The sequence below is a fragment of the Chroicocephalus ridibundus genome, chromosome 30 (genome assembly GCF_963924245.1).
Source record: "Chroicocephalus ridibundus chromosome 30, bChrRid1.1, whole genome shotgun sequence".
In the NCBI taxonomy this organism is placed as follows: domain Eukaryota; kingdom Metazoa; phylum Chordata; class Aves; order Charadriiformes; family Laridae; genus Chroicocephalus; species Chroicocephalus ridibundus.
Genome location: NC_086313.1, coordinates 246999 through 274524, shown reverse-complemented (window position 1 = coordinate 274524; position 27526 = coordinate 246999). Strand labels below are relative to the sequence as shown.

The following is a 27526-nucleotide window of genomic DNA, read 5'->3' as shown; positions in this document are numbered from 1 at the left end:
GATGGAAGTGGACTGGGAGGCACTGGGAGAGCAGTGGAGGGAACTGGGAAGGGCTGGGAGAGCAGCGGAGGGGACTGGGAGGCACTGGGAGGGCAGTGGAGGGGACTGGGAGGCACGGGGAAGGCACTGGAGGGGACTGGGAAGGGCTGGGAGGGCAGTGGAGGGCACTGGGAGGCACTGGGAGGGGCTGGGAGATGATGGAAGTGGACTGGGAGCCACTAGGAGGGCACTGGAGGAGACTGGGAAGCGCTGGGAAGGGCTGGGAGGTGACGGCAGTGGACTGGGAAGCACTGGGAGAGCACTGGAGGGGACTGGGAGAAGAGTGGAGGGGACTGGGAGACACTGGGAAGGACTGGGAGGCGATGGAAGTGAACTGGGAGGCACTGGGAGGGCAGTGGAGGGGACTGGGAGGCACTGGGAAGGGGTTGGAGGGGCTAGGAGTGGACTGGTGGGGACTGGGAGGCACTGGGAGGGAACTGGGAGGGGACTGGGAGGGGACTGGGGAGGGAACCGGAGGGCACTGGGCTATACTGGGAGGCACTGGGAGGGCACTGGGAGGGCACTGGGAGGGGCTGGGAGTGGACTGGTGGGGAGTGGGAGGCACTGGGGACCGTTCGGAGGGCATTGGGCTATACTGGGAGGGACTGGGAGGGCACTGGGAGGGGACTTGGGGGGGACCCGGAGGGCACTGGGCTATACTGGGAGGGACTGGGAGGGCACTGGGAGTGGTCCTGCCCCCCAGCCCCGCTGAGCCGTGTCCCGTCCCCCCCCCCCCCCCCGCAGGTCACAACGCGGATGACATCGCCGAGACCGTGCTGATGAACTTCCTGCGCGGGGACGTGGCCCGGCTCCGGCGAGCGGCTACCGAGGCCACCGGGGTGGCTACCGAGGCCACCGAGGCCACCGGGGCCGCTGAGGCCACCACGGCCCCAGGGGAAGCCGCCAAAGGCGCCGTAAGCCCCAGGAACGTCTCCAAGAAGTCTGTGGCCACCAAGAACCTCGCGGGGGCCACCAAGAACCTCGCGGGGACCACCGAGAACCCCATGGGGACCACCACGAACCCCATGGAGACCACCACGAACCCCATGGGGACCACCACAAAGGTTCCTGGGGCCTCTGTGGCCACCGTGGCCCCAACGGAGGCCACCCCAAACCCCATGGAGACCACCAAGAACTTCATGGGGACCACCAGGAACCCCATGGAGACCACCACGAAGGTTCCTGTGGTCTCCGTGGCTACCACGAAGCCCCTGGAGGCCACCAAGAGCTCCCAGGGGACCACTGAGAACCTCATGGAGGCCACCACGAAGGTTCTTGCGGCCTCTGTGGCCACCGTGGCCCCAACGGAGGCCACCCCAAACCCCATGGAGACCACCAAGAACTTCATGGGGACCACCAAAACCCCAATGGAGACCACCAAGAGCTCCATGGGGACCACCACAAACCCCATGGAGACCACCACGAAGGTTCCTGCGGCCTCCGTGGCTACCACGAAGCTCCTGGAGGCCACCAAGAGCTCCATGGAGACCACCACGAAGGTTGCTGCGGCTTCTGTGGCCACCACAAACCCCATGGAGGCCACCAAGAGCTCCATGGAGACCACCATGAAGGTTCCTGCGGCCTCCAGCCACGAACCCCATGCGGACCACCCAAAAGCCCGATGGAGACCACCGACAGCTCCATGGAGACCACCACGAAGGTTCCTGCGGCCTCCCGGTGGCTACCACGAAGCCCCTGGAGGCCACCAAGAGCTCCATGGAGACCACCACAAAGGTTCCTGCGGCTTCTGTGGCCACCACGAACCCCACGGAGACCACCAAGAACTTCACGGGGACCACCGCGAACCCGGCAGGGGACCACCGCGCCGGTTCCCAACGACCTCCGTGGCCACCCCGAACCCCGTGGAGACCACCACGAAAGCCTCTGTGGCCACCTCCGCCCCGAAGGTGGCCGCCGCAACCTTCGCCGAGCTTCCCTTGGCCTCCGCCCCCTTCGAGCCCGGCGACGAGATCTCGCCGGCCGTTTCCGGGACACCCCGTGGCCGCTTCGGTTCCCGATGGCCACCGGGAGGTCCCTCGGCTCCGGTGGCCACCCCCGTGGCCAGCGGTGCCCCGGTGCAAGCCCTGAGACACGCCTACGAGAAGGAGATAGTCCTTTACGCCCACTTCAAAGGCTTGGACTACTTCAGCACCGAGTGCGTCTACGCGCCCCACGCCTACCGTGGCCACGCCAGGACCCTCCTCAAGGATTTAGAAGCCCACCCGGCCTAGTACGGTAGCCCGCCTTGGGTCATTCGGGTCGCCGGTTAACCGTAGCGGCCGAGGTGGCTACCAAAACCTTAGGGGCCTGTAAACGCTGCGGTTTCGCCGCTAGCCAAACCCCTCTGCAAGGCTTGCGTCCTCTTGGCTTCGTTGAGAAGGGGCTACCACGTTTGGGGTGGGCAAGCGGTCGGTGGAGTTGGCTACCGGCCTCGGTGGCTATTGGGACGCGGAGGGGGGCGGCCGCGGGGGCGGGGGGAGGGAGGGTTGTGGGATGGGGGGGCGGAGGGGGGTGGCCGCGAGGGCGGTGGCCGTAGGGCTTGTTGTCGCGGGGCTGGTGGCTACTGGGGGGATGGGCACGGGGCTGGTGGCCCTGGGGTTGGTGGCCATGGGGGTGGCGACCGGTGGAGATGGTGGCCCTGGGGCTTGTTGTCGCGGGGCTGGTGGCCATCAGGGTGGCGACCTGGAGGTGGTGGCCCTGGGGCTAGTGGTCACGGGGGTGGTGGCCGCGAGGATGGTGACCCCGGGGCTTGTTGTTGTGGTGGGGCTGGTGGCCACGGGGCTGGTGGTGGCCCTGGGGGCGACGGCCCCCAGGGTGGTGGCCATGGGGCCGGTGGCCACGGGGCTTGTTGTCGTGAGGGCGGTGGCCACGGGGCCGGTGGCCACGGGGTGGGCGTGGCCGAGGTGGAGGTGGTGGGCGGGGCCGGGGGGCGGGGGCAGCGGCGGGTGCGGGGGCTGGGGCGGGTGCGAGGGGGCCCTCAACATCTGGGACTTCTGAGCGGGCGGGGCCCGGGCGGGGCAGGGCGGGGCCCGGAATGGGCGTGGCCTGCGAATGGGGTGTGGCCGTTGGGTGGCCACGCCCCCTCGTAGCCACCGCACAACCCTCCCCCCCCCCCCCCCCCCGAGGCGGGGGTTGGTGTGGGATGGGGGCGTGGTCTTTTATGCAAATGAGTTGAAACGGGAGGTGTGGTCATGCAAATGAGCTCCGCTCTGCCTGCCAATAAAGCGGTTTGATTATGCAAATGAGGTTTTATGGGGGGGGGGCGAGGCGTATTATGCGAAGCAGCGAGGGTCTGACTGCATTATGCAAATGAGGGCACGCCTCCGGGGGGCGTGTCTATGCAAATCGCAGGCACGAGCTGCGCCGCGCACGTGGGGGGTGGTATGTAAATGAGATGCCGGGGAGGGCGTGGCTATGCAAATGAGAGGAACGTGCGCGGGCCGGGGGGGCGCCCCTGTGAGGGCGGGCGGGGCGTGGTCGGATATGCAAATGAGAAGGGCGGGGGGGTAGGGAAACGAACGGGGCGCGCGGCACGGGGTATGCAAATGGACGGGGCGGGGCTATGGAAATGAGCGCGGGGCGAGGCCTCGGGAGTGGGCGAGGGGGGCGTGGCCCCGCCCGGCGAACGAAACGGCGCTTCCCGATTGGCTGCCCCGGCGCCGGCGTCTTCCCCCGCCCTTTCCGTCGGGCGCGTTGACGTCACTTCCGCCGCGCCGGCCGGAGGAAAGATGTCGGGCCCGCGGCTGGAGCTGGGCCCCGCCAAGGAGCCGCTGGGGCTGGTGCGGGGCCTGCAGTGGGTGCGTGCGACTGGGGGCACTGGGATGTACTGGGAGGGGGGCTGGGGGTTGCTGGGAGGGACTGGGGGTTGCTGGGAGGGGCTGGGATAGCCCTGGGGGGGGGGGGGGACGGACACGGGGGACTGGGAGGGACTGGGAGGGACTGGGCGGGGGGGGGAGCTGGGATGGACCGGGAGGGGATTGGCAGGGACTGGGCGGGGGGGCTGGGGGTTACTGGAGGGACTGGGATATACTGGAGGGGCTGGGCAGGCTGGGAGGGGCTGGGGTAGACTGGGAGGGACTGGGAGGGCCGAGCGGGGACTGGGAGGGACTGGAGGGGGGGCTGGGAGGGCACTGGGATAGACTGGGAGGGGACGGGGGCACTGGGGGTTACTGGGAGGGACTGGGAATATACTGGGGAGGGCTGGGGGGGCACGGGGATAGACTGGGAGGGGACGGGGGCACTGGGGGTTACTGGGAGGGACTGGGATGTACTGGGGAGGGCCGGGGGGGGGCACTGGGATATAGTGGGAGCGGACAGGGGGCACTGGGGGTTACTGGGAGGGACTGGGATATACTGGGGAGGGCCGGGGGGGGCACTGGGATATAGTAGGAGAGGACAGGGGCACTGGGGGTTACTGGGAGGGACTGGATATACTGGGGAGGGCGGGGGGGCACTGGGGGGTTACTGGGAGGGACTGGGATATACTGGGGAGGGCCGGGGGGGCACTGGGATATAGTGGGAGGGGACGGAGGGCACTGGGGGTTACTGGGAGGGACTGGGATATACTGGGGAGGCCGGGGGGGGGCACTGGATATAGTAGGAGAGGACGGGGGGCACTGGGGTTACTGGGAGGGACTGGGATATACTGGGGAGGGCTGGGGGGGCACGGGGATAGACTGGGAGGGGACGGGGGGCACTGGGGGTTACTGGGAGGGACTGGGATATACCGGGGAGGGCTGGGGGGGGCACTGGGGGTTACTGGGAGGGACTGGGATATACTGGGGAGGGCTGGGGGGGGGGCACGGGGATAGACTGGGAGGGGACGGGGGGCACTGGGGGTTACTGGGAGGGACTGGGATATAGTGGGAGGGGACGGGGGGCACTGGGGGTTACTGGGAGGGACTGGGATATAGTGGGAGGGGACGGGGGGCACTGGGGGTTACTGGGAGGGACTGGGATATACTGGGGAGGGCCGGGGGGGGGCACTGGGGATATAGTAGGAGAGGACGGGGGGCACTGGGGGTTACTGGGAGGGACTGGGATATACCGGGGAGGGCTGGGGGGGGCACTGGGGGTTACTGGGAGGGACTGGGATATACCGGGAGGGGGGGGCAGGGGTTACTGGGAGGGACTGGGAGGATACTGGGAGCACTGGGGTGTTCCTGGGTGGTTGGGGGCGGGGGGGGGGGGGGGGCACTGGGAGGGACTGGGGAAGGGAACTGGGAAGGGGGAACTGGGAGCCTTCCTGAAGCTCAGCCTCGATGAGGTTCATTTTTACGGTCAAAAAATAAGGATTAAAAAAAAAAAAAAATGAACCCTGACATTAAAATTAAAAACGCGAATAAAATTTGTTTTAAAAAAAAGGGGGGAAAATCAGAAAATGCCGCTCGAAAAAGCAAATAAAAAATTTGAGGCGGGAAACGCCCTTGCGGAAGGTAAAAATTAGACGAAAAAATTTCAGGGCGATTTGAAAGATGGAGTCAAAAATCGCGTGAATTTTTTAAAATTCTAAATTACGATTTTAAAGAAAATGGAAAAAAGGGGCGATTTACGTTAATTAGAAAAACCTTTAAAATAAAGTTAATTGTCGGCACGTTCCGGTTTTATCGGGGTGTGAAATCGTCTCTTTTCCGACAGTTTGGATTTTTAAAAGCTAAATCAAAAACGAAAAAAAAAAAAATTGGAAAAAAATTAAAACCCAAAGGGACCTTTTTCTGCCTCTTTTTCCCCCTCCCAAAAAAAAAATTGAAAATTTTGGGCAGTTTTTGGGGGTTTTTCTTTTTGGGGGGGGGTTTTAATCGTCGCTTTTTGGCTTCGTTCGTTGGGGGGTGTTTTTATTTGGTTTTTTTTTCATTGATTTTTTTTTTTTTCCCCTGTTTTCCCCGAGGAATTTAAATTTAAATAGGAAAAAGCTAAAAATAAAATGACGTTGGACCCAAATAAAAAAAAAAAAAACCGCGAAATTAAAACCTAAAAACGCCTTTTTCCGGCTCGTTTTGCTTTCCCGGAATTCCAAATTTTGGCCGTTTCGGGATGGGTTGTTTTTATTGTTTGTTTTTTTTGTTGTTGGTTTTTTTTTTTCCTCTTAATTATTCCTTGGGCTTTTATTTGTTAAAAATCCCTTTTTTTTTCCCCAGCCTCCCCCCCCCCCCCATTTTTTTCTCACCCAAATAAAAAAAAAACAAAACAGAAATATTAAAATTAAAAAAGAATCGCGGTTCTGGGGCGGTTTCGCTCTAAGAATTCCAAATTTGGGGTGCTTTCGGTAAGTTTTTGTTTGTTTTTTTCCCTTCGTCCCCCAAAATCCTGCTTCCCCCCCCCCCGTTTCCCCCCCCCCCCCGGCCCTTCGGATTTAAAAACCCGAACGAAAGCGAAAACGAAATGAAAAAGTGAAATTAAAAATCTGTCTTTTTTTCGCCTCTTTTTGCCCCCAAGAAGTCGGATTTTGGGGGGGATTTTTTTTTTTTTTTTTAATATTTTTGGGGGTGAAAATGTTGGTTTTTTTGCTTTTTTTTTTTTTCCCGCTTCCCCCCCCCCCAGTTTTTCTCCATTTTCGCCTTCGCCACCTGCGGGGGTTACGGGGGTTCCGTCTCCTTCCGGATCAGCTGCAACGGCCAATCAAACACCACCGTCACCGCCTCCTTCGCCTACCCCTTCCGGTGAGCTCCCGTCCTCCATCCTGATTGGAGGAGGGGGAATTGAGGCGGTGATGGGCGGTCGGGGTCCTCCGTCGGCCAATCAGAGCCTGGAGGAGGTGGGGGGTGGCCGAGGGAGGTCTGGGGAAGGGTTTGGAGGTGGCTGAAGGTCCGAGAAGGTTCCTCAGAGGTGGATGGGGAGGAGAAGAGAAGGAGTTTGGTTTGAGGGAGGTCTACGGTTGGCCAACGGGCAGCTGGAGAAGGTGGGGGGTGGCCAGTGGAGGTCTGGGGAAGGGTTTGGAGGTGGCTGAAGGTCTGAGAAGGTCCCTCAGAGGTGGATGGGGAGGAGAAGAGAAGGAGGAGTCGGGTCGGGGAGGTCTATGGTTGGTCAACTAGGAGGTGTAGGACACGGGCGGTGGACGATGGAGGTCTAGGGTGGGTTTGGAGATGGGAGAAGGTCCAAGAGGGGCCAAGAAGGTCCCTTAGAGGATGGATGAAGAGCAGAAGAGAAGAAGTTTGGTTTGAGGGAGGTCTACGGTTGGCCAACGGGCAGCTGGAGAAGGTGGGGGGTGGCCAGTGGAGGTCTGGGGAAGGGTTTGGAGGTGGCTGAAGGTCCGAGAAGGTCCCTCAGAGGTGGATGGGGAGGAGAAGAGAAGGAGGAGTCAGGTTGGGGAGGTCTAAGGTTGGCCAACTAGTAGGTGTAGGACAGGGGCGGTGGACGATGGAGGTCTAGGGTGGGTTTGGAGATGGGAGAAGGTCCAAGAGGGGCCAAGAAGGTCCCTTAGAGGATGGATAGGGAGGAGAAGAGAAGGAGTTTGGTTTGAGGGAGGTCTACGGTTGGCCAACGGGCAGCTGGAGAAGGTGGGGGGCGGCCAGTGGAGGTCTGGGGAAGGGTTTGGAGGTGGCTGAAGGTCCGAGAAGGTCCGTCAGAGGTGGATGGGGAGGAGAAGAGAAGGAGGAGTCGGGTCGGGTCGGTCTACGGTTGGCCAACGGGCAGCTGGAGAAGGTGGGGGGTGGCCAAGGGAGGTCTGGGGAAGGGTTTGGAGGTGGCTGAAGGTCTGAGAAGGTCCCTCAAAGGTGGATGGGGAGGAGAAGAGAAGGAGGAGTCGGATCGGGGAGGTCTATGGTTGGCCAACTAGTAGGTGTAGGACACGAGCGGTGGACGATGGAGGTCTAGGGTGGGCTTGGAGATGGGAGAAGGTCCAAGAGGGGCTGAGAAGGTCCCTCAGAGGTGGATGGGGAGGAGAAGAGAAGGAGGAGTCGGGTCGGGGAGGTCTACGGTTGGCCAACGGGCAGCTGGAGAAGGTGGGGGGTGGCCAGTGGAGGTCTGGGGAAGGGTTTGGAGGTGGCTGAAGGTCCGAGAAGGTCCCTCAGAGGTGGATGGGGAGGAGAAGAGAAGGAGTTTGGTTTGAGGGAGGTCTACAGTTGGCCAACAGGCAGCTGGAGAAGGTGGGGGGTGGCCAGTGGAGGTCTGGGGAAGGGTTTGGAGGTGGCTGAAGGTCCGAGAAGGTCCCTCAGAGGTGGATGGGGAGGAGAAGAGAAGGAGGAGTCAGGTTGGGGAGGTCTAAGGTTAGCCAACTAGTAGGTGTAGGACAGGGGCGGTGGATGATGGAGGTCTAGGGTGGGTTTGAAGATGGATGAAGGTCCAAGAGGGGTTGAGAAGGTCCCTTAGAGGATGGATGGAGAGCAGAAGAGAAGGAGGAGTCGGGTCGGGGAGGTCTACGGTTGGCCAACGGGCAGCTGGAGAAGGTGGGGGGTGGCCAGTGGAGGTCTGGGGAAGGGTTTGGAGGTGGCTGAAGGTCCGAGAAGGTCCCTCAAAGGTGGATGGGGAGGAGAAGAGAAGGAGTTTGGTTGGAGGGAGGTCTACGGTTGGCCAACGGGCAGCTGGAGAAGGTGGGGGGTGGCCAGTGGAGGTCTGGGGAAGGGTTTGGAGGTGGCTGAAGGTCCGAGAAGGTCCCTCAGAGGTGGATGGGGAGGAGAAGAGAAGGAGGAGTCAGGTTGGGGAGGTCTAAGGTTAGCCAACTAGTAGGTGTAGGACAGGGGCGGTGGACGATGGAGGTCTAGGGTGGGTTTGGAGATGGGAGAAGGTCCAAGAGGGGCCAAGAAGGTCCCTCAGAGGTGGATGGGGAGGAGAAGAGAAGGAGGAATCGGGTTGGGGAGGTCTACGGTTGGCCAACGGGCAGCTGGAGAAGGTGGGGGGCAGCCAGTGGAGGTCTGGGGAAGGGTTTGGAGGTGGCTGAAGGTCCGAGAAGGTCCGTCAGAGGTGGATGGGGAGGAGAAGAGAAGGAGGAGTCGGGTCGGGGAGGTCTACGGTTGGCCAACTAGTAGGTGTAGGACACGAGCGGTGGACGATGGAGGTCTAGGGTGGGTTTGGAGATGGGAGAAGGTCCAAGAGGGGCCGAGAAGGTCTCTCAGAGGTGGATGGGGAGGAGAAGAGAAGGAGGAGTCGGGTTGGAGAGGTCTACGGTTGGCCAAGGCAAGGCTTTGGGGGCTTTTGAGGGTTCAGGAGAAGAGGAGAACGTCTTCTCCCAGGCAGGTGCTGAAGAGGAGGGAGGTGGACCTGGGCTGAGACCCATCGCTTTGGCCAACCAACGTCCGTAGGAGACGGTTGAGAGAAGGGAAGACCCGGGAGCGGTTCGGTGGACCTCGGTGGGGCCGCGGGTGGGAGAAGACCTTTCCCCCTCAAGCCAACCTCCCGGTGTCCCCCAGGTTGAACCACGCCATCTTCACGCCCTCTTTGACCCAGTTCTGCAACAAGACGTGGCCGGCGGACGTCCACCTGGTCGGCGACTTCTCCTCCTCGGCCCAGTTCTTCGTCACGGTGGCCGTCTTCGCCTTCCTCTACAGCATGGCCGCCCTCGGCGTCTACCTGGGCTACCTCCACCTCTACCGCGGGGCGGGCGGGAAGCTGCCCTTGGTGGTGAGTCCATCCTGGTCTTCTTCCTCCGGCCACGTTGGTCTTCTCCATCCCTCCTTTCACGCGGTCCTGGTCTCCTCCGTTCTTCTAGCCTGGTGTCTTCCAGCCATCTCTCCGTCCCTCCTGGTCTTCTCCATCCATCCGGGTGTTCTCCATCCATCTTTCTGTCTGTTCTGGTCTTCTCCACCCATCTGTTCTTCCATCCTGGTCTTCTCCACCCTTCTGCCCGTCCATCCTGGTCTTCTCCGTCCATCCTGGTCTTCTCCGTCCATCCTTCTGTCCATCCTGGTGTTCTCCATCCATCTGTCTTTCCGTCCTGGTCTTCTCCATCCATCTGTTCTTCCATCTTGGTCGTGTCCATCCTTCCATCTTGGTCTTCTCCACCCTTCCACCCATCCATCCTGGTCTTCTCCATCCATCTGGGTCTTCTCCATCCCTCCTTCTATCTGTTTTTCTTTTCTCCATCCCCCCTGATCTTCTCCATCCATCCAGGTGTTCTCCATCCATCCTTCTGTCCATCCTGCTCTTCTCCATCCATCTGTTCTTCCATCTTGGTCTTCTCCACCCTTCCACCCGTCCATCCTGGTCTTCTCCATCCATCCGGGTGTTCTCCATCCATTCTTCTGTCCATCCTGCTCTTCTCCATCCATCCATCATGGTCTTCTGCATCCATCTTTCTGTCCATTCTGCTCTTCTCCATCCATCCATCCCTTCTGGTCTTCTCCATCCATCCAGGTCTTCTCCATCCGTCCTTCTGTCCATCCTTCTCATCTCCATCCATCCCTCCTGGTCTTCTCCATGCCTCTGGGTCTTCTCCATCCGTCCTTCTATCTATCTTTCTTTTCTCCATCCCTCCTGGTCTTCTCCATCCATCCGGGTGTTTTCCACCCATCCTTCTGTTCTTCCTGCTCTTCTCCATCCATCCCCCCGGTCTTCTCCATCCCTCCAGGTCTTCTCCATCCATCCTTCTGTTCTTCTTGCTCTTCTCCATCTCTCCATCCCTCTGGGTCTTCTCCATCCATCCTTCTGTCCATCCAGGTCTTCTGCATCCATCCATCCCTCTTGGCTTTCTCTATCCATTTGGGTGTTCTCCATCCATCCTTCTGTCCATCCAGGTCTTCTCCATCCATCCATCCCTTCTGGTCTTCTCCATCCATCTGGGTCTTTTCCATCCGTCCTTCTGTCCATCCTTCTCATCTCCATCCATTCCTCCTGGTCTTCTCCATCCATTCTTCTGTCCATCCTGGTCTTCTCCATCCATCCCCCCTGGTCTTCTCCATCCATCCAGGTGTTTTCCATCTATCCTTCTGTTCTTCCTGCTTTTCTCCATCCATCCATCCATCCATCCATCCATCCATCCATCCATCCGGGTCTTCTCTATCCATCCTTCTGTTCTTCCTGCTCTTCTCCATCCATTCCTCCTGGTTTTCTCTATCCATCTGGGTCTTCTCCATCCATGCTTCTGTCCCTCGTGGTCTTCTCCATCCATCCATCCATCCATCCATCCATCCATCCATCCATCCATCCATCCATCCATCCATCTCCCCTGGTCTTCTCCATCCATCCGGGTGTTCTCCATCCTTCTGTTCTTCCTGCTCTTCTTCATCCCTTCCTCCTGGTCTTCTCCATCCATCTGGGTCTTCTCCATCCGGGTGTTCTCCATCCATTCTTCTGTCCATCCTGGTGTTCTCCATCCATCCCTCCTGGTCTTCTCCATCCCTCCTGGTCTTCTCCATCTCTCCGGGTGTTCTCCATCCATCCTTCGGTCCATCCTGCTCTTCTCCATCCCTCCTGATCTTCTCCGTCCATCCACCTTTCCATCGTGGTCTTCTTCACCCACCCTGTATGTGGGGTGAGGGACCCACGGTGGGGGAGGAGGTTGGGGGGCTGGGGGCGGGATTTTAGGGGGTGGGGGACATTTTGGTGGGGGGGGAGGGGAGGTCAATAACCCACCTCTGAACTTATCTCCTGCTGCCGCCACGGACAGGACCCGGGGTAAGTGCCCCGCCCCCTTTTGGGGGGGGGGTTTAATCCCCACCCCACACACCCCCCCCCCCGGGGTGTCCGTGGGGCTCGGGGTCCACCACGATTGTCCTCTCCGCCCCCCAGGTCTTGGGGTGTCCGTGGGGCTCGGGGTCCACCACGTTTGTCCTCTCCGCCCCCCAGGTCTTGGGGTGTCCGTGGGGCTCGGGGTCCACCCCGATTGTCCTCTCCGCCCCCCCAGGTTTCGGGGTGCCCCCCGGATCCGTGGGGCTCGGGGTCCACCACAGTTGTCTTCTCCACCCCCCAGAGACTCCGAGTCCACCACCATTGTCCTCTCCTGCCCCCAGCTTTTGGGGCGCCCCACGCCAACCCCGCCCTCTCCCCGCCCCACATCCCCCCCCCCCCGGCCCCTCACCTCGTTTTTTGGGGTCCCCCCTAACCCTCCACCCCCCACCCCCCCCTCCCCCAGGACTTCTTGGCCACCGTGGCCTTCTCCTTCCTGTGGCTGGTGAGCTCCTCGGCGTGGGCCAAGGCCCTGACGGACGTCAAGACCTCGACGGCCGCCCCCCTGCCCAACTGCCACCTCCCCGCTGTCACCTGTTTCCCCGGGGGGGTCACCCCCATGGGGTCCCTCAACGTCTCCGTGGTGGGTCCTCGGCGGGGGGGGGAAACTGAGGCGGGGTGGGGTGGGGTGGGGTGGTCGAGGGACCTCTGCGAGGTGAGGTGGTCGAGGAACCTCTTTGAGGAACCGAAGTTCAACCTCAACCGTGGAGGTGGGGGGGAGGGGGGGTGGGGGGGTGGGGGAAGAGAGATATGGGGAAACTGAGGCAGGGTGGGGGGGGGGGTGGGGCGGTCGAGGGACCTCTACGAGGTGAGGTGGTCGAGGAACCTTTTTGAGGAACGTCTTTGAGGAACCGAGGTTCAACCTCAACCGTGGAGGTGGTGGGGAGGAGGCCTGGGGGGGGGAAGAGAGATATGGGGAAACTGAGGCAGAGTTGGGGGGGGTGGGGGGGAAACCGAGGCCCAGTGGTGGGGTGGGGTGGGGTGGGGGGGTTGACCGTTGCCCCTCTTCCTTCTGCCAGATCTTCGGTTTCCTCAACTTGATCCTTTGGCTCGGCGCCTCTTGGTTCGTCTACAAGGAGACCCACTTCCACCGCCCCCCACCTCCGCCGCCCCCCACCGCCGGCCCCACGGCCGCCATGTAAACCCCCCCCCCCCCCCCACAACTCCGCCCCCCCCCAAGCTGCGGCGTGACGTGTCCCCGACCCCCCACCTCGTGGTCACTGGTGCCCTTTGGAGTCCCTTCTCCGGGGAGATGCCACCGCGTCCCTTTTTTTTGGTGGTTTTCGGGGGGGGGGTTTCTTCGGTTTTTGGGGGTTTGGTTTTTTTGGGGGTTTTTTTTTTTTTTTGCGACGTCGCGAAATTGTTGAGTGGTTTCCGGGCGTGGTTTTTTTTTTTTTTTTTGGGGGGTCTTTTTTGGGTTTTTTTTTCTTTTAAGCTGATTTTATTGCCCGGCGGGAGGCGCTGGGGGAGACCGCGGGAGGACGAAGAAGGTCAAAGCCTTCCTCGGGGTGGGGTGGGGTGGGGTGGGGGTGGGGGTGGGTGCGGTCCGGTGGTGGCCACCGCTTGGGTTGGGTGCTGGGTGGTGGCGGCCCTGGCCACGGGCCCAGCTGGGTGACGTTGGTTTGGCTTCATCCCGTTGACCCCGGGCAGGGATCAAGCCGTGGGTCAGAGCGGGTTGAGGTGGGGCCGGAGGTGGTGAGGTCACGGTGACCTCGACCGCTCTCAACCGGGTTCTTCGTCGCCCTCTTTTTGCCCCGTGGGGATTGGGCGAGTTGGTCGACATCAGGGTTGACCCTTGGTTGGGTGGGTCTTGGTCTCATTGTCTTCTCGGAGTCTTCGCTTGACCATTGGTGGTTGGTTGAAGGTCCAGACCTGGGGTCGGTCATCACCAGCGAGGCTGGACCAGGCCGGGATTGGCCCGTTCTGGTTGTCCTGGGTAGGGATTGGTCGAGTTGGTTGACCATTGGTTGGGCTGACCTTCTTAAAGACCTCGGTTGACCATTGGTGGTTGGTTGGAGGTCCAGACCTGAGGTCGGTCATCACCAGCGAGGTTGGACCAGGCCAGGATTGGCCCGTTGTGGTTGTCCTGGGTAGGGATTGGTCAGGTTGGTCAAGACCAGGGTTGACCATGGTTGGGTTGACCTTCTCGAAGACCTCGGTTGACCATTGGTGGTTGGTTGAAGGTCCAGATCTGGGGTCGGTCATCGGCAGCGAGGTTGGACCAGGCCGGGATTGGCCCGTTGTGGTTGTCCTGGGTAGGGATTGGTCAGGTTGGTCAAGACCAGGGTTGACCATGGTTGGGTTGACCTTCTCGAAGACCTCGGTTGACCATTGGTGGTTGGTTGAAGGTCCAGACCTGGGGTCGGTCATCACCAGCGAGGTTGGACCAGGCCGGGATTGGCCCATTGTGGTTGTCCTGGGTAGGGATTGGTCGAGTTGGTTGACCATTGGTTGGGTTGACCTTCTTAAAGACCTCGGTTGACTCCTAGTGGTTGGTTGAAGGTCCAGACCTGGGGTTGGTCATCACCAGCGAGGTTGGACCAGGCCGGGATTGGCCCGTTCTGGTTGTCCTGGGTAGGGATTGGTCGAGCTGGTTGACCATTGGTTGGGTTGACCTTCTCGAAGACCTCGGTTGACCATTGGTGGTTGGTTGGAGGTCCAGACCTGGGGTTGGTCATCACCATCGAGGCTGGACCAGGCCGGGATTGGCCCGTTGTGGTTGTCCTGGGTAGGGATTGGTCAGGTTGGTCAAGACCAGGGTTGACCATGGTTGGGTTGACCTTCTCGAAGACCTCGGTTGACCATTGGTGGTTGGTTGGAGGTCCAGACCTGGGGTTGGTCATCACCATCGAGGCTGGACCAGGCCGGGATTGGCCCGTTGTGGTTGTCCTGGGTAGGGATTGGTCAGGTTGGTCAAGACCAGGGTTGACCATGGTTGGGTTGACCTTCTCGAAGACCTCGGTTGACCATTGGTGGTTGGTTGGAGGTCCAGACCTGAGGTTGGTCATCACCAGCGAGGTTGGACCAGGCCGGGATTGGCCCGTTGTGGTTGTCCTGGGTAGGGATTGGTCAGGTTGGTCAAGACCAGGGTTGACCATGGTTGGGTTGACCTTCTCAAAGACCTCGGTTGACCCCTAGTGGTTGGTTGAAGGTCCAGACGTGGGGTTGGTCATCACCAGCAAGGTTGGACCAGGCCGGGATTGGCCCGTTGTGGTTGTCCTGGGTAGGGATTGGTCAGGTTGGTCAAGACCAGGGTTGACCATGGTTGGGTTGACCTTCTCAAAGACCTCGGTTGACCCTTAGGTTCCCGCCTTCCCACTTGGGACTGGTCATGGCCCCACCACGGGGACCGTTGGTTGATTGGCCGAGTCGAGGTTACCGGCCTTTCTCCTATTGGTCCGTTCTCGAGCCATCGGGGCTGGTGGAGACCTGCCCGTCTTGGCTCGGCCTCTTCCACTTGACTCCTCCTCAACGCGCGACGACCCCAGCGGGCCCGGCCTTGCTCCCCGCCGGGTTGTCCCCGCTCCCCTCCCCCTCCATCCTCTCAGGGGTTCACCCCGGGGGGGGGGGTGGGACCCCCCCACCCCGTCACCCGTCCCCCGCCCCCCACCGGGCCCCGTCTCACCCCCCTCTCCCCTCCCCCGTCTCTTCTGCAAGTGCCTCAATAAAGAAATGGTGGTAGAACCCCGAAAATCCCCATCTTTTGGGGGGGGACGGGGGGGTTGACCCCCCCCACCCCACCCCTCCCCCGTCGCCGTTGGGTTGGGACCTCCGTGGGGTGACGGGAGGAGGTTGGGGGGGGGGGACAGGGACAGACGCCAGACGCAGGGGACGGACTCGAGGTTGGGTTTTGCTCCTAATTTATTGGTTTCGACGCCCCCGAAATGAATCGCGTCCCTTCCGCGTGACGTCGGGGGCCGCGGCCGCGACCTCCAGGTGCGGGCCCTGGTGGCCCCCATCCGGTCCTTGAGGGACTTCTTGGCCCGGCTTACGGTGGCCCGGCTCCGCCTCCCCAGTTGCGGTGGCCCAGCCGGGTGTCCTCGGTCGTGGCCAGGATTTGGTATCTCCAGTGACGGTCCGCCATGGCCCAGATCCGCGTCCCCACGTCCTCAGCTGCCGTCCTTAGTGGCCCAAGTTGGTGGCCCAGAGTCATCTCCGTGGCAGTGGTAGCCCAGGTCGCTGCCCTCTTGTCCCTAGCTGGGGTGGGTGGTGGCCCAGGTCTTTGGCTTCGTGTCCCTGGTCGTAGTCCATGGTGGCCCAGATCTGTGGTCCATGGTAGCCCAGATCTCTGGTGGCCCAGGTCTGTGTCTGTGTGTCCTTAGTCGTAGTCCATGGTGGCCCAGATCTTTGGCTTCGTGTCCCTGGTCGTAGTCCATGGTGGCCCAGATCTGTGGTCCATGGTAGCCCTGATCTTTGGCTTCATGTCCCTGGTCGTAGTCCATGGTGGCCCAGATCTGTGTCTTCATGTCCCTGGTCGTAGTCCATGGTGGCCCAGATCTGTGGTCCATGGTGGCCCAGATCTGTGTCTTCGTGTCCCCGGTCGTAGTCCATGGTGGCCCAGATCTGTGGTGGCCCAGATGTGTGTCTGGGTGTCCTTAGTCAGGGTCTGTGGTGGCCCACATCATGGTGGCCCGCATCCGTGTCTCTGTGTCCTTAGTCGTGGTCCCTGGTGGCCCAGATCTGTGTCTTCATGTCCCTGGTCGTAGTCCATGGTGGCCCAGATCTGTGGTCCATGGTAGCCCAGATCTGTGTCTTCATGTCCCTGGTCGTAGTCCATGGTGGCCCAGATCTGTGGTCCATGGTAGCCCAGATCTTTGTCTTCGTGTCCCCGGTCGTAGTCCATGGTGGCCCAGATCTGTGGTCCATGGTAGCCCAGATCTGTGGTGGCCCAGATGTGTGTCTGGGTGTCCTTAGTCAGGGTCTGTGGTGGCCCACATCATGGTGGCCCGCATCCGTGTCTCTGTGTCCTTAGTCGTGGTCCGTGGTGGCCCAGATCTGTGTCTTCATGGCCCGAGCTGTGGTGGCCCAGATCCGCCTGCCTGTGTCCCTCCTTGGGTTCTTTGGTGGCCCGAACTCGGGGATGGGGTGGGGTGGGGTGGGGTGGGGGTGGGGTGGGGGTGGTGGGGGGGGGGGTGGTCACCGGGTCCTAGTTGCGATTCATGGTGTTGAGGATCCAACCCACGTAGTTGCAGACGCGGGTGTAGACCCCCGGGCGGCCGGGGAGGGCGCAGGTCTGTAGCCCCCAGGACACGATGCCTTGGAGGGTCCCGTTGCAGGACAGTGGCCCCCCGGAGTCACCCTGCGGGGAGAGGGGACGGAGCTTGGGGACCTGAAGGTGGCCACGGGGGTGGGATGGGGGATGATCTCGAGTTTGGGTGGCCCAAAGCCATCTCAAGGTGGCCATCGAGGTGGGATGGGGCCAGAGCTTGAGTTTCGGTGGCCATGAAGGTGGGGTTGGGTGGGGAGCTTGAGTTGGGGTGGCCCAAAGCCATCCGAAGGTGGCCATGAAGGTGGGGTTGGGTGGGGAGCTTGAGTTGGGGTGGCCCAAAGCCATCCGAAGGTGGCCATGAAGGTGGGGTTGGGTGGGGAGCTTGAGTTGGGGTGGCCCAAAGCCACCTGAAGGTGGCCATGAAGGTGGGGTTGGGTGGGGAGCTTGAGTTGGGGTGGCCCAAAGCCATCCGAAGGTGGCCATGAAGGTGGGGTTGGGTGGGGAGCTTGAGTTGGGGTGGCCCAAAGTCATCTGAAGGTGGCCATGAAGGTGGGGTTGGGTGGGGAGCTTGAGTTGGGGTGGCCCAAAGCCATCCGAAGGTGGCCATCGAGGTGGGATGGGGCCAGAGCTTGAGTTTCGGTGGCCCAAAGCCACCTGAAAGTGGCCATTGAGGTGGGATGGGGCCAGAGCTTGAGTTTCGGTGGCCATCGAGGTGGGGTTGGGTGGGGAGCTTGAGTTGGGGTGGCCCAAAGCCATCCGAAGGTGGCCATGAAGGTGGGGTTGGGTGGGGAGCTTGAGTTGGGGTGGCCCAAAGCCATCCAAAGGTGGCCATCGAGGTGGGATGGGGCCAGAGCTTGAGTTTCGGTGGCCATCAAGGTGGGGTTGGGTGGGGAGCTTGAGTTGGGGTGGCCCAAAGCCACCTGAAGGTGGCCATTGGGGTGGGATGGGGGTGGCCCTTGAGTTTTGGTGGCCCGGGGGTGGCCGTGGTGGTGAGATGGGGGTGGCTCTTGAGTTTTGGTGGCCCGGGGGTGGCCGTGGTGGTGAGATTGGGCTGGCTCTTGAGTTTTGGTGGCCCGGGGGTGGCCGTGGTGGTGAGATGGGGGATGATCTTGAGTTTTGGTGGCCCGGGGGTGGCCGTGGTGGTGTGATTGGGCTGGCTCTTGAGTTTTGGTGGCCCTGAGGTGGCCGTGGTGGTGAGATGGGGGTGGCCCTTGAGTTTTGGTGGCCCGGGGGTGGCCGTGGTGGTGAGATGGGGGTGGCCCTTGAGGTTTGGTGGCCCGGGGGTGGCCATGGTGGTGAGATGGGGGTGGCCCTTGAGTTTTGGTGGCCCTGAGGTGGCCGTGGTGATGAGATGTGGGTGGCCCTTGAGTTTTGGTGGCCCGGGGGTGGCCGTGGTGATGAGATGGGGGTGGCCCTTGAGTTTTGGTGGCCCTGAGGTGGCCATGGTGGTGAGATGGGGGTGGCCCTTGAGTTTTGGTGGCCCTGAGGTGGCCGTGGTGGTGAGATGTGGGTGGCCCTTGAGTTTTGGTGGCCCGGGGGTGACATTTGGGGGTGTCCCCGCCCCCGCCCCTTCCCCCCCGGCTACCTGGCAGGAGTCGATGCGCTGGTCGCGGACGCCGGCGCAGAGCATGTTGGGGGTGACGCGGCGGGGGTAGGCGGCGCGGCAGGTGGAGGCCGGGATGATGTCGACGTAGGCGCAGATGAGGTGACGCGGCAGGGTCACTGCGGGGGTCAAGGGTCGGGGGTCACATCGGGGCCGGGGGGGAAGTGGGGGGGGGGAAGGGGGGGACACCGGGATGCTCCGCACCCTACTCGGGGGTTACTCGGAGGTTGGCGGGAGGTTACTCGGAGGTTACTCGGAGGTTAAGTGTAGGTTTACGCGTCGGTTACTCGTGGACTACGCGTAGGTTGCGCGGAGGTTACTCGTGGACTACGTGTAGGTTACTCGTGGATTATGTGTAGGTTGCTCGTAGGTTACTCATGGACTACGCGTAGGTTACTCGTGGACTACGCGTAGGTTGCGCGGAGGTTACTCGTGGGTTAAGCGGAGGTTACTCATAGGTTAAGTGTAGGTTACTCGTGGATTGCGCATAGGTTACTCATGGGTTATGTGTAGGTTGCGCGTAGGTTACTCATGGATTACGCATAGGTTACTCAAGGATCACGTGGAGGTTACTCGGAGGTTACTCGGGGATTACGTGGAGGTTGCTCGTGGGTTACGCATAGGTTACTCATGGATTATGCGTAGGTTACACATGGATTATGTGTAGGTTACTCATAGGTTACTCGTGGATTACGCATAGGTTACTCGTGGATTACACGTAGGTTACGCGTAGGTTGCACCTGGAGTACACGTAGGTTACTCGTGGATTATGTGTAGGTGGCTCGTAGGTTACTCGTGGATTACGCATAGGTTACTCATTGATTATGTGTAGGTTACTCAGAGATTATGTGTAGGTTACTTGTAGGTTACTAATGGATTGCTCGTAGGATACTCAAGGATTATATGCAGGTTGCTCTAGGTTACTCATAGGTTACTCATTGATTACGTGTAGGTTACTCATAGATTATGTGGAAGTTACTTATAAATTACTCATGGATTACATGTAGGTTACTTGTAGGTTATGCATGGGTTACGTGTAGGTTACTTGTAGGTTACTCATGGATTACTGGTAGGTTACTCATGGTTTACTTGTGGGTTACTCAAGGATTACGTGTAGGTTACTCATGGATTACTCCTATGTTAGTCAAGGATTACGTGTGGATTACTCATGGATTACTGGTAGGTTACTCGTGGATTATGCGTAGGTTACTCGTGGGTTACTCAAGGATTACACATGGGTTACTCAAGGGTTACTGGTAGGTTACTCATGGATTATGTGCAGGTTACTCGTAGGTTACTTGGGGGTTTCTCAAGGATTACGTGTGGGTTACTCAATGATTACACGTAGGTTACTCATGGATTACTCCTAGGTTAGTCAAGTATTACACATGGGTTACTTGTATGTTACTCATGGATTACTGGTAGGTTACTCGTGGGTTACTCAAGAATTACGCGTAGGTTACTCAAGGATTATGCATGGGTTACTAATGGATTACTCGTAGGTTGCTCAAGGATTACGTGTGGGTTGCTCATAGGTTCCTCATGGATTATACGTGGATTACTCGTGGATTATGAGTAGGTTACTCAAGGGGTACTCATAGTTTAGGTGTAGGTTACTTGAAGCTTACCCATAGGTTACTCCAAGCCTAGTCATAGGTTACTCAAAGATTAAGTGTAGGTTACTTGTCGCTTACTTATAGGTTAGGCGTAGGTTACTTAAAAGTTAGACATAGGTTACTCATAGGTTACTTGAAGGTTAGGCATAGGTTCCTCGAAGGTTACTCCAGGGTTACTCGAAGGTTGGGCATAGGTTACTCGAAGGTTAGTCATAGGTTACTCGAAGGTTAGGCATAGGTTACTCGAAGGTTACTCCAAGGCTAGTCATAGATTGCTTATAGGTTACTCAAAGGTTAGGCACAGGTTCCTGGAAGGTTACTCCAAGGTTCCTCGAAGGTTACTCCAAGGTTCCTCGAAGGTTGGGCATAGGGTACTCGAAGGTTAGGCGAAGGTTACTCCAAGGTTAGTCATAGGTTAGTCATAGGTTACTCAAACGTTAGTCATAGGTTACTCGAAGGTTAGTCATAGGTTACGCGAAGGTTAGGCATAGGTTACTCGAAGGTTACGCCAAGGTTAGTCATAGATCAGGCATAGGTTCCTTGAAGGTTACTCGAAGGTTACTCGAAGGTTAGGCATAGGTTCCTCAAAGGTTACTCCAAGGTTACTTGAAGGTTAGGCATAGGTTACTCCAAGGTTACTCCAAGGTTAGTCATAGGTTACTTGAAGGTTACTCATAGGTTACTCGAAGGTTAGGCATAGGTTACTCGAAGGTTAGGCGTAGGTTACCCACAGTTTAGGCGTAGGTTACTCAATGGTGGGGTGTAGGTTACTCCAAGGTTACGTCTAGGTTGCGCCAAGGTTCGGCGTAGGTTAGGGGAAGGTTACTCATGGGTTACTCATGGGTTACTCACAGGTTACTCATGGGTTACTCACACGTTACTCAACGCTTAAGTGGAGGTTACCCACAGGCCCCCCCATAGGTTCGGCGGAGGTTACTCGAAGGTTACTCAAAGGTTACTCAAAGGTTACCGATAGGGATAAGGCGGGGGGGGGGTGTGACAGGGCAGCGTGTCCCCCCCTCCATGGGGGTGACGAGGGGGGTGACAGGGCCGTGTGTCCCCCCCCCCAGGGCACTGTGTCCCCCCCATGGGGGGGACAGGGGAGGTGACAGGGATGTGTGGGTCCCCCCCCCCCGCCATGGGGCGCCGTCTCTCCTCCCCCCGGGGGCGTCCTCTCACCTTGGGGGGTGGTGACGGTCCCCCAGCCCGAGACCAGGCAGGTGGCGCCGGGGGGGGCGCAGGCGCGGGGCAGGGGGATGGGGCGCACGGCCTGGCCCAGGGCCACCGGCCGGTCCAGCTTGAGGAGCATCAGGTCGTTGTCCAGGGTGGTGGGGTCGAAGGCCGGGTGGGGGATGGCCACCGTCACCCGCCGGTCCTGCTCCGTCCCCTCCCGCCGCTGCAGGTCGTTCTCCCCCAGGCGCAGCCGCAGGCCTCTGCGTCGCCACCCGGGGCCGGGGCCGGGACGCGGGTGGGACGTGGGGATGGGCGTGGAGGGACCGTGGGGACACGGAGGGGACGTTGGTGGGACGTGGGGATGGGTGTGGAGGGACCATGGGGACATGGAGGGGACGTTGGTGGGACATGGGGATGGGTGTGGAGGGACCATGGGGACATGGAGGGGGAGAGGTGGGACATGGGGACATGGAGGGGACATTGGTGGGACGTGGGGATGGGTGTGGAGGGACCGTGGGGACATGGAGGGGGAGAGGTGGGACATGGGGACATGGAGGGGGCATTGGTGGGACATGGGGATGGGTGTGGAGGGACCATGGGGACATGGAGGGGACGTTGGTGGGACGTGGGGATGGGTGTGGAGGAACCATGGGGACATGGAGAGGGAGAGGTGGGACATGGGGACATGGAGGGGACGTTGGTGGGACGTGGGGATGGGTGTGGAGGGACCGTGGGGACATGGGGACACGGAGGGGACATGGTGGGGACATGGGGATGGGTGTGGAGGGACCATGGGGACATGGAGGGGATGTTGGTGGGACGTGGGGATGGGCATGGAGGGACCATGGGGACATGGGGACACGGAGGGGACATGGTGGGGACGTTGGTGGGACGTGGGAGTGAGTGTGGAGGGACCATGGGGACATGGAGGGGGAGTGGTGGGACGTGGGGACAAGGAAGGGACATGGGTGGGATGTGGGGATGGGTGTGGAGGGACCATGGGGACATGGGGACACGGTAGGGGACGTGGCAGGGACGTTGGTGGGACGTGGGGATGGGTGTGGAGAGGGATGGGGACATGGGGACACGGAAGGGACATGGTGGGGACGTTGTTGGGACATGGGAATGGGTGTGGGGGGACCATGGGGACATGGAGGGGGAGAGGTGGGACGTGGGGACATGGAGGGGGACAAGGATGGGACACGGAGGGGACGTTGGTGGGACGTGGGGATGGGTGTGGAGGGACCATGGGGACACGGAGGGGACATAGGTGGATCGTGGGGATGGGAGTGGAGGGACCATGGGGACATGGGGACACGGTAGGGGACATGGTGGGGACGTTGGTGGGACGTGGGAGTGAGTGTGGAGGGACCATGGGGACGTGGAGGGGGAGAGGTGGGACGTGGGGATGGGTGTGGAGGGACCGTGGGGACATGGGGACACGGAGGGGACATGGTGGGGACGTTGGTGGGACGTGGGGATGGGCATGGAGGGACCGTGGGGACACGGAGGGGACGTTGGTGGGATGTGGGGATGGGTGTGGAGGGACAATGGGGACATGGGCACACGGAGGGGGACACGGGTGGGACACGTGTGGGTGGAGAGTCACTCGTCCCCCGGCCGTGTCCCTCCAGCCACGCGTGTCCCCTCGTCACGTCCCTGTTGTCTATGTCCCCTTCCCCGTGGGGTGTCCCCTTCCCCTTGGGACGTCTCCTTCTCCATGGGGTGTCCCCGTCCCCGTGGGGTGTCCCCGTGGGGTGTCCCCTTCCCCATCAGGTGTCCCCTTCCCCTTGGGATGTCCCCTTCTCCCTGGAGTGTCCCCATGGTTTGTCCCCTGCCCCTTGAGTTGTCCCCTTCCCGTTGGGATGTCCCCGTGAGGTGTCCCCTTCCCCTTGGGACGTCTCCTTCTCCATGGGGTGTCCCCTTCCCCATGAGGTGTCCCCTTCCCCCTGGGTTGTCCCCTTCCCTTTGGGATGTCCCCATGGGTTGTCCCCTTCCCCATGGGGTGTCCCCATCCCTGTGGGGTGTCCCCTTCCCATTGGGATGTCCCCATGGGGTGTCCCCTTCCCCTTGAGATATCTCCTTCCCCATGGGTTGTCCCTGTCCCCGTGGGGTGTCCCCTTCCCCTTGGGATGTCTCCTTCTCCATGGGGTGTCCCCGTCCCCGTGGGGTGTCCCCGTGGGTTGTCCCCTTCCCCATCAGGTGTCCCCTTCCCCTTGAGTTGTCCCCTTCCCGTTGGGATGTCCCCATGGGGTGTCCCCTTCCCCTTGAGATATCTCCTTCCCCATGGTTGTCCCTGTCCCCGTGGGGTGTCCCCTTCCCCTTGGGACGTCTCCTCCATGGGGTGTCCCCTTCCCCGTGGGGTGTCCCCATCCCCATGAGGTGTCCCCTTCCCCTTGGGACATCTCCTTCTCCATGGGGTGTCCCCATGAGGTGTCCCCTTCCCCTTGAGTTGTCCCCTTCCCGTTGGGATGTCCCCATGGGGTGTCCCCTTCCCCTTGAGATATCTCCTTCCCCATGGGTTGTCCCTGTCTTCATGGGGTGTCCCCCTCCCCGTGGGGTGTCCCCGTGCCCGTGGGGTGTCCCCCGGCGGGGTGTCCCCACCTGCTGTTGCAGTGGGCGGCCGTGAGCACCCAGTTGGCCCTCAGCAGGATGCCACCGCAGAGGACGGGCCGGTAGATGTAGACCTGCCACGGCTGGGAGAAGGGGCGGCAGGGGTAGCCCCCGATGATCCTGTCCTCGTCCCTCGTGGCCCGCGCCTCCGGCGGGGACACGGGGACGCAGATCGGCTCCGTCCCTTCCCCGACGTCCTTCTGGTCATGAGGACAAGGGCCACCAGATGGGGTCTGGCCCCAGGCTTCTCCTGCCGGGAGGACGTGGGTCACCAGACGTCCTCACCCCTGGGTTCCTTCCGTGGGGACGTGGGCCACCAGACGTGTCCCCTCCCCAGGTTTCCTCCATGGGGACGTGGGCCACCAGAAGTGTCTCCTCCCCAGGTTCCTTCCATGGGGACGTGGGCCACCAGATGCGTCCCCTCCCCAGGTTCTCTCCATGGAGACGTGGGCCACCAGACGTGTCCCCTCCCCAGGTTCCTTCCATGGGGATGTGGGCCACCAGACGCGTCCCCTCCCCAGGTTTCCTCCATGGGGACGTGGGCCACCAGACGCGTCCCCTCCCCAGGTTCCTTCCGTGGGGACAGGGGCCACCAGACGCGTCCCCTCCCCAGGTTCCTTCCGTGGGGACAGGGGCCACCAGACGCGTCCCCTACCCAGGTTCCTTCCATGGGGACGTGGGCCACCAGATGCGTCCCCTCCCCAGGTTCCTTCCGTGGGGACAGGAGCCACCAGAAGTGTCCCCTCCCCAGGTTCCTTCCATGGGGACGTGGGCCACCAGACGCATCCCCTGCCCAGGTTCCTTCCATGGGGACGTGGGCCACCAGACGCGTCCCCTCCCCAGGTTCCTTCCATGGGGACGTGGGCCACCAGATGTGTCCCCTCCCCAGGTTCCTTCCATGGGGACGTGGGCCACCAGATGTGTCCCCTCCCCAGGTTCCTTCCATGGGGACAGGAGCCACCAGATGTGTCCCCTCCCCAGGTTCCCTCTATGGGGACGTGGGGAAGGCATGGAGGGGACACGGGGGGACGTGAGGGGACACATGGGGACACGGGCCACCAGACGCATCCCATCCCCAGGTTCCTTCCATGGAGATGTGGGCCACCAGACACGTCCCCTCCCCAGGTTCCTTCCGTGGGGACGTGGGCCACCAGACGCGTCCCCTCCCCAGGTTCCTTCCATGGGGACGTGGGCCACCAGACGCGTCCCCTCCCCAGGTTCCTTCCGTGGGGACAGGGGCCACCAGATGCGTCCCCTCCCCAGGTTCCTTCCATGGGGACAGGGGCCACCAGACGTGTCCCCTCCCCAGGTTCCTTCCATGGGGACGTGGGCCACCAGATGCGTCCCCTCCCCAGGTTCCTTCCATGGGGACGTGGGCCACCAGACGTGTCCCCTCCCCAGGTTCCTTCCATGGGGACAGGAGCCACCAGACGTGTCCCCTTGCCAGTCTCCTTCCATGGGGACATGGGCCACCAGACGCGTCCCCTCCCCAGGTTCCTTCCATGGGGACGTGGGCCACCAGACACGTCCCCTCCCCAGGTTCCTTCCATGGGGACGTGGGCCACCAGATGTGTCCCCTCCCCAGGTTCCTTCCATGGGGACAGGAGCCACCAGATGTGTCCCCTCCCCAGGTTCCCTCCATGGGGACGTGGGCCACCAGACGCGTCCCCTCCCCAGGTTCCCTCCATGGGGACGTGGGCCACCAGACGCGTCCCCTCCCCAGGTTCCTTCCATGGGGACGTGGGCCACCAGACGTGTCCCCTCCCCAGGTTCCTTCCATGGGGACGTGGGCCACCAGATGCGTCCCCTCCCCAGGTTCCTTCCATGGGGACGTGGGCCACCAGACGTGTCCCCTCCCCAGGTTCCTTCCATGGGGACGTGGGCCACCAGACGTGTCCCCTCCCCAGGTTCCTTCCATGGGGACGTGGGCCACCAGACGCGTCCCCTCCCCAGGTTCCTTCCATGGGGACGTGGGCCACCAGATGCGTCCCCTCCCCAGGTTCCTTCCATGGGGACGTGGGCCACCAGATGCGTCCCCTCCCCAGGTTCCTTCCATGGGGACAGGAGCCACCAGATGTGTCCCCTCCCCAGGTGCCCTCTATGGGGACGTGGGGAAGGCATGGAGGGGACACGGGGGGACGTGAGGGGACACATGGGGACACGGGCCACCAGACGCATCCCATCCCCAGGTTCCTTCCATGGAGACGTGGGCCACCAGACGCGTCCCCTCCCCAGGTTCCTTCCATGGGGACAGGGGCCACCAGACGCGTCCCCTCCCCAGGTTCCTTCCATGGGGACGTGGGCCACCAGACGTGTCCCCTTGCCAGTCTCCTTCCACAGGGACATGGGGAGGTCACTGAGGGGACGTGGGGGGGACGCGGGGGGAGGTGGGACCCCACATACCCGTCAGCAGGAGGAGCACCGTGATGGGCAGCAGCTCCATGGCCCTGAGGGGGACGCGGAGGAGGGTCAGTGGGGCCACCGGCCTGTCCCTGTCCCCTCCCTCTGTCCCCGCGTCCCCCCTTCCCTCCCGTCTTCCTTCCCTCCTCCCTCCGTCCCCCCTCCTTCCTCCTTCCCATCCCTTCTTCCATCCTTCCTCCTCCTCCTCCTCTCCTTCCCTCCTCCTTCCCTCCCTCTTTCCTCCTTCCTTCCTCCTTCCCTCCCTCCATCCCCCCCTTCCGTCTCCCTCCTTCCGTCCCCCTTCCGTCTCTCCTTCCTTCCTCCTTCCGTCCTCTTCCCTCCTGCCATCCTCCTTCCGTCCCCCCGTCCCCCTCCTCCCAGCTCCCGCCTTCCATCCGCCTTCCGTGTCTTTCCTCCTTCCACCCTCCTCCTGTCTCTCCTTCCATCCCCCTTCCATCTCCCTCCTTCCATCTCTCCTCCTTCTATCCCTCCTTCCATCCACCTTCCGTGTCTTTCCTCCTTCCATCCCTCCTTCCACCTTCTTCCATCCCTCCTTCCATCTCCCTCCTTCCATCTCCCTCCTTCCATCCTCCTTCCATCTCCCTCCTTCCATCTCCCTCCTTCCATCTCCCTCCTTCCATCCCCCCTTCCATCTCTCTTCCCTCCTTCCATCTTCCTTCCATCTCCCTCCTTCCATCCCTCCTTCCATCTCCCTCCTCCCATCCTCCTCCCATCCCCTTCCTTCCATCTCTCTTTCCTCCTTCCATCCTCCTCCTTCCATCTCCCTCCTTCCATCTCCCCCTTCCATCTCTCTTCCCTCCTTCCATCTTCCTTCCATCTCCCCCCTTCCATCCCTCCTTCCATCTCCCTCCTCCCATCCTCCTCCCATCCCCTTCCTTCCATCTCTCTTTCCTCCTTCCATCCTCCTCCTTCCATCTCGCTCCTTCCATCTCCTGCCTTCCATCCACCTTCCGTGTCTTTCCTCCTTCCGCCCTCCTCCTGTCTCTCCTTCCATCCTCCTTCCATCTCCCCCCTTCCATCTCCCCCTTCCATCTCCCCCCTTCCATCTCCCTCCTTCCATCTCCCTCCTTCCATCCTCCTCCCATCTCCCTCTTTCCGTCTCCCCTTTCATCCCTCCTTCCATCTCTTCTCCCTCCTTCCATCTCCCTCCTTCCATCTCCCTCCTTCCATCCTCCTCCCATCCCCTTCCTTCCATCTCTTTCCTCCTTCCATCTCCCCCCTTCCATCTCCCCCCTTCCATCTCCGTCCTTCCAT

The 27526-nt window shown here is 61.2% G+C and overlaps 3 protein-coding genes across 3 annotated transcripts; 2 read left to right on the top strand and 1 right to left on the bottom strand.

The window, feature by feature from the left end:
• The first annotated feature begins 788 nt into the window (after window positions 1-788).
• Window positions 789-2252, top strand: LOC134508056 (mucin-2-like). Its single transcript, XM_063319122.1, has 2 exons — window positions 789-1610; window positions 1774-2252. Exons 1-2 carry the CDS (start codon window positions 819-821, stop codon window positions 2125-2127), a joined length of 1146 nt encoding a protein of 381 aa, XP_063175192.1. The 5' UTR covers window positions 789-818; the 3' UTR covers window positions 2128-2252.
• A 1458-nt stretch (window positions 2253-3710) lies between these two features.
• LOC134508060 (synaptophysin-like protein 1) lies at window positions 3711-15330 on the top strand. The gene is made up of 5 exons (XM_063319129.1): window positions 3711-3836; window positions 6580-6698; window positions 9384-9594; window positions 12044-12220; window positions 12657-15330. The coding sequence occupies exons 1-5, from the start codon at window positions 3768-3770 to the stop codon at window positions 12777-12779; spliced, it is 699 nt and encodes a 232-aa protein (XP_063175199.1). The 5' UTR covers window positions 3711-3767; the 3' UTR covers window positions 12780-15330.
• Window positions 15331-16783: 1453 nt separating this feature from the next.
• Window positions 16784-26294, bottom strand: LOC134508034 (kallikrein-14-like). Its single transcript, XM_063319103.1, has 5 exons — window positions 26255-26294; window positions 23843-24101; window positions 21245-21498; window positions 18432-18568; window positions 16784-16936 (listed from the first exon to the last, which is right to left on the bottom strand). Exons 1-5 carry the CDS (start codon window positions 26292-26294, stop codon window positions 16784-16786), a joined length of 843 nt encoding a protein of 280 aa, XP_063175173.1.
• Window positions 26295-27526: the final 1232 nt, after the last annotated feature.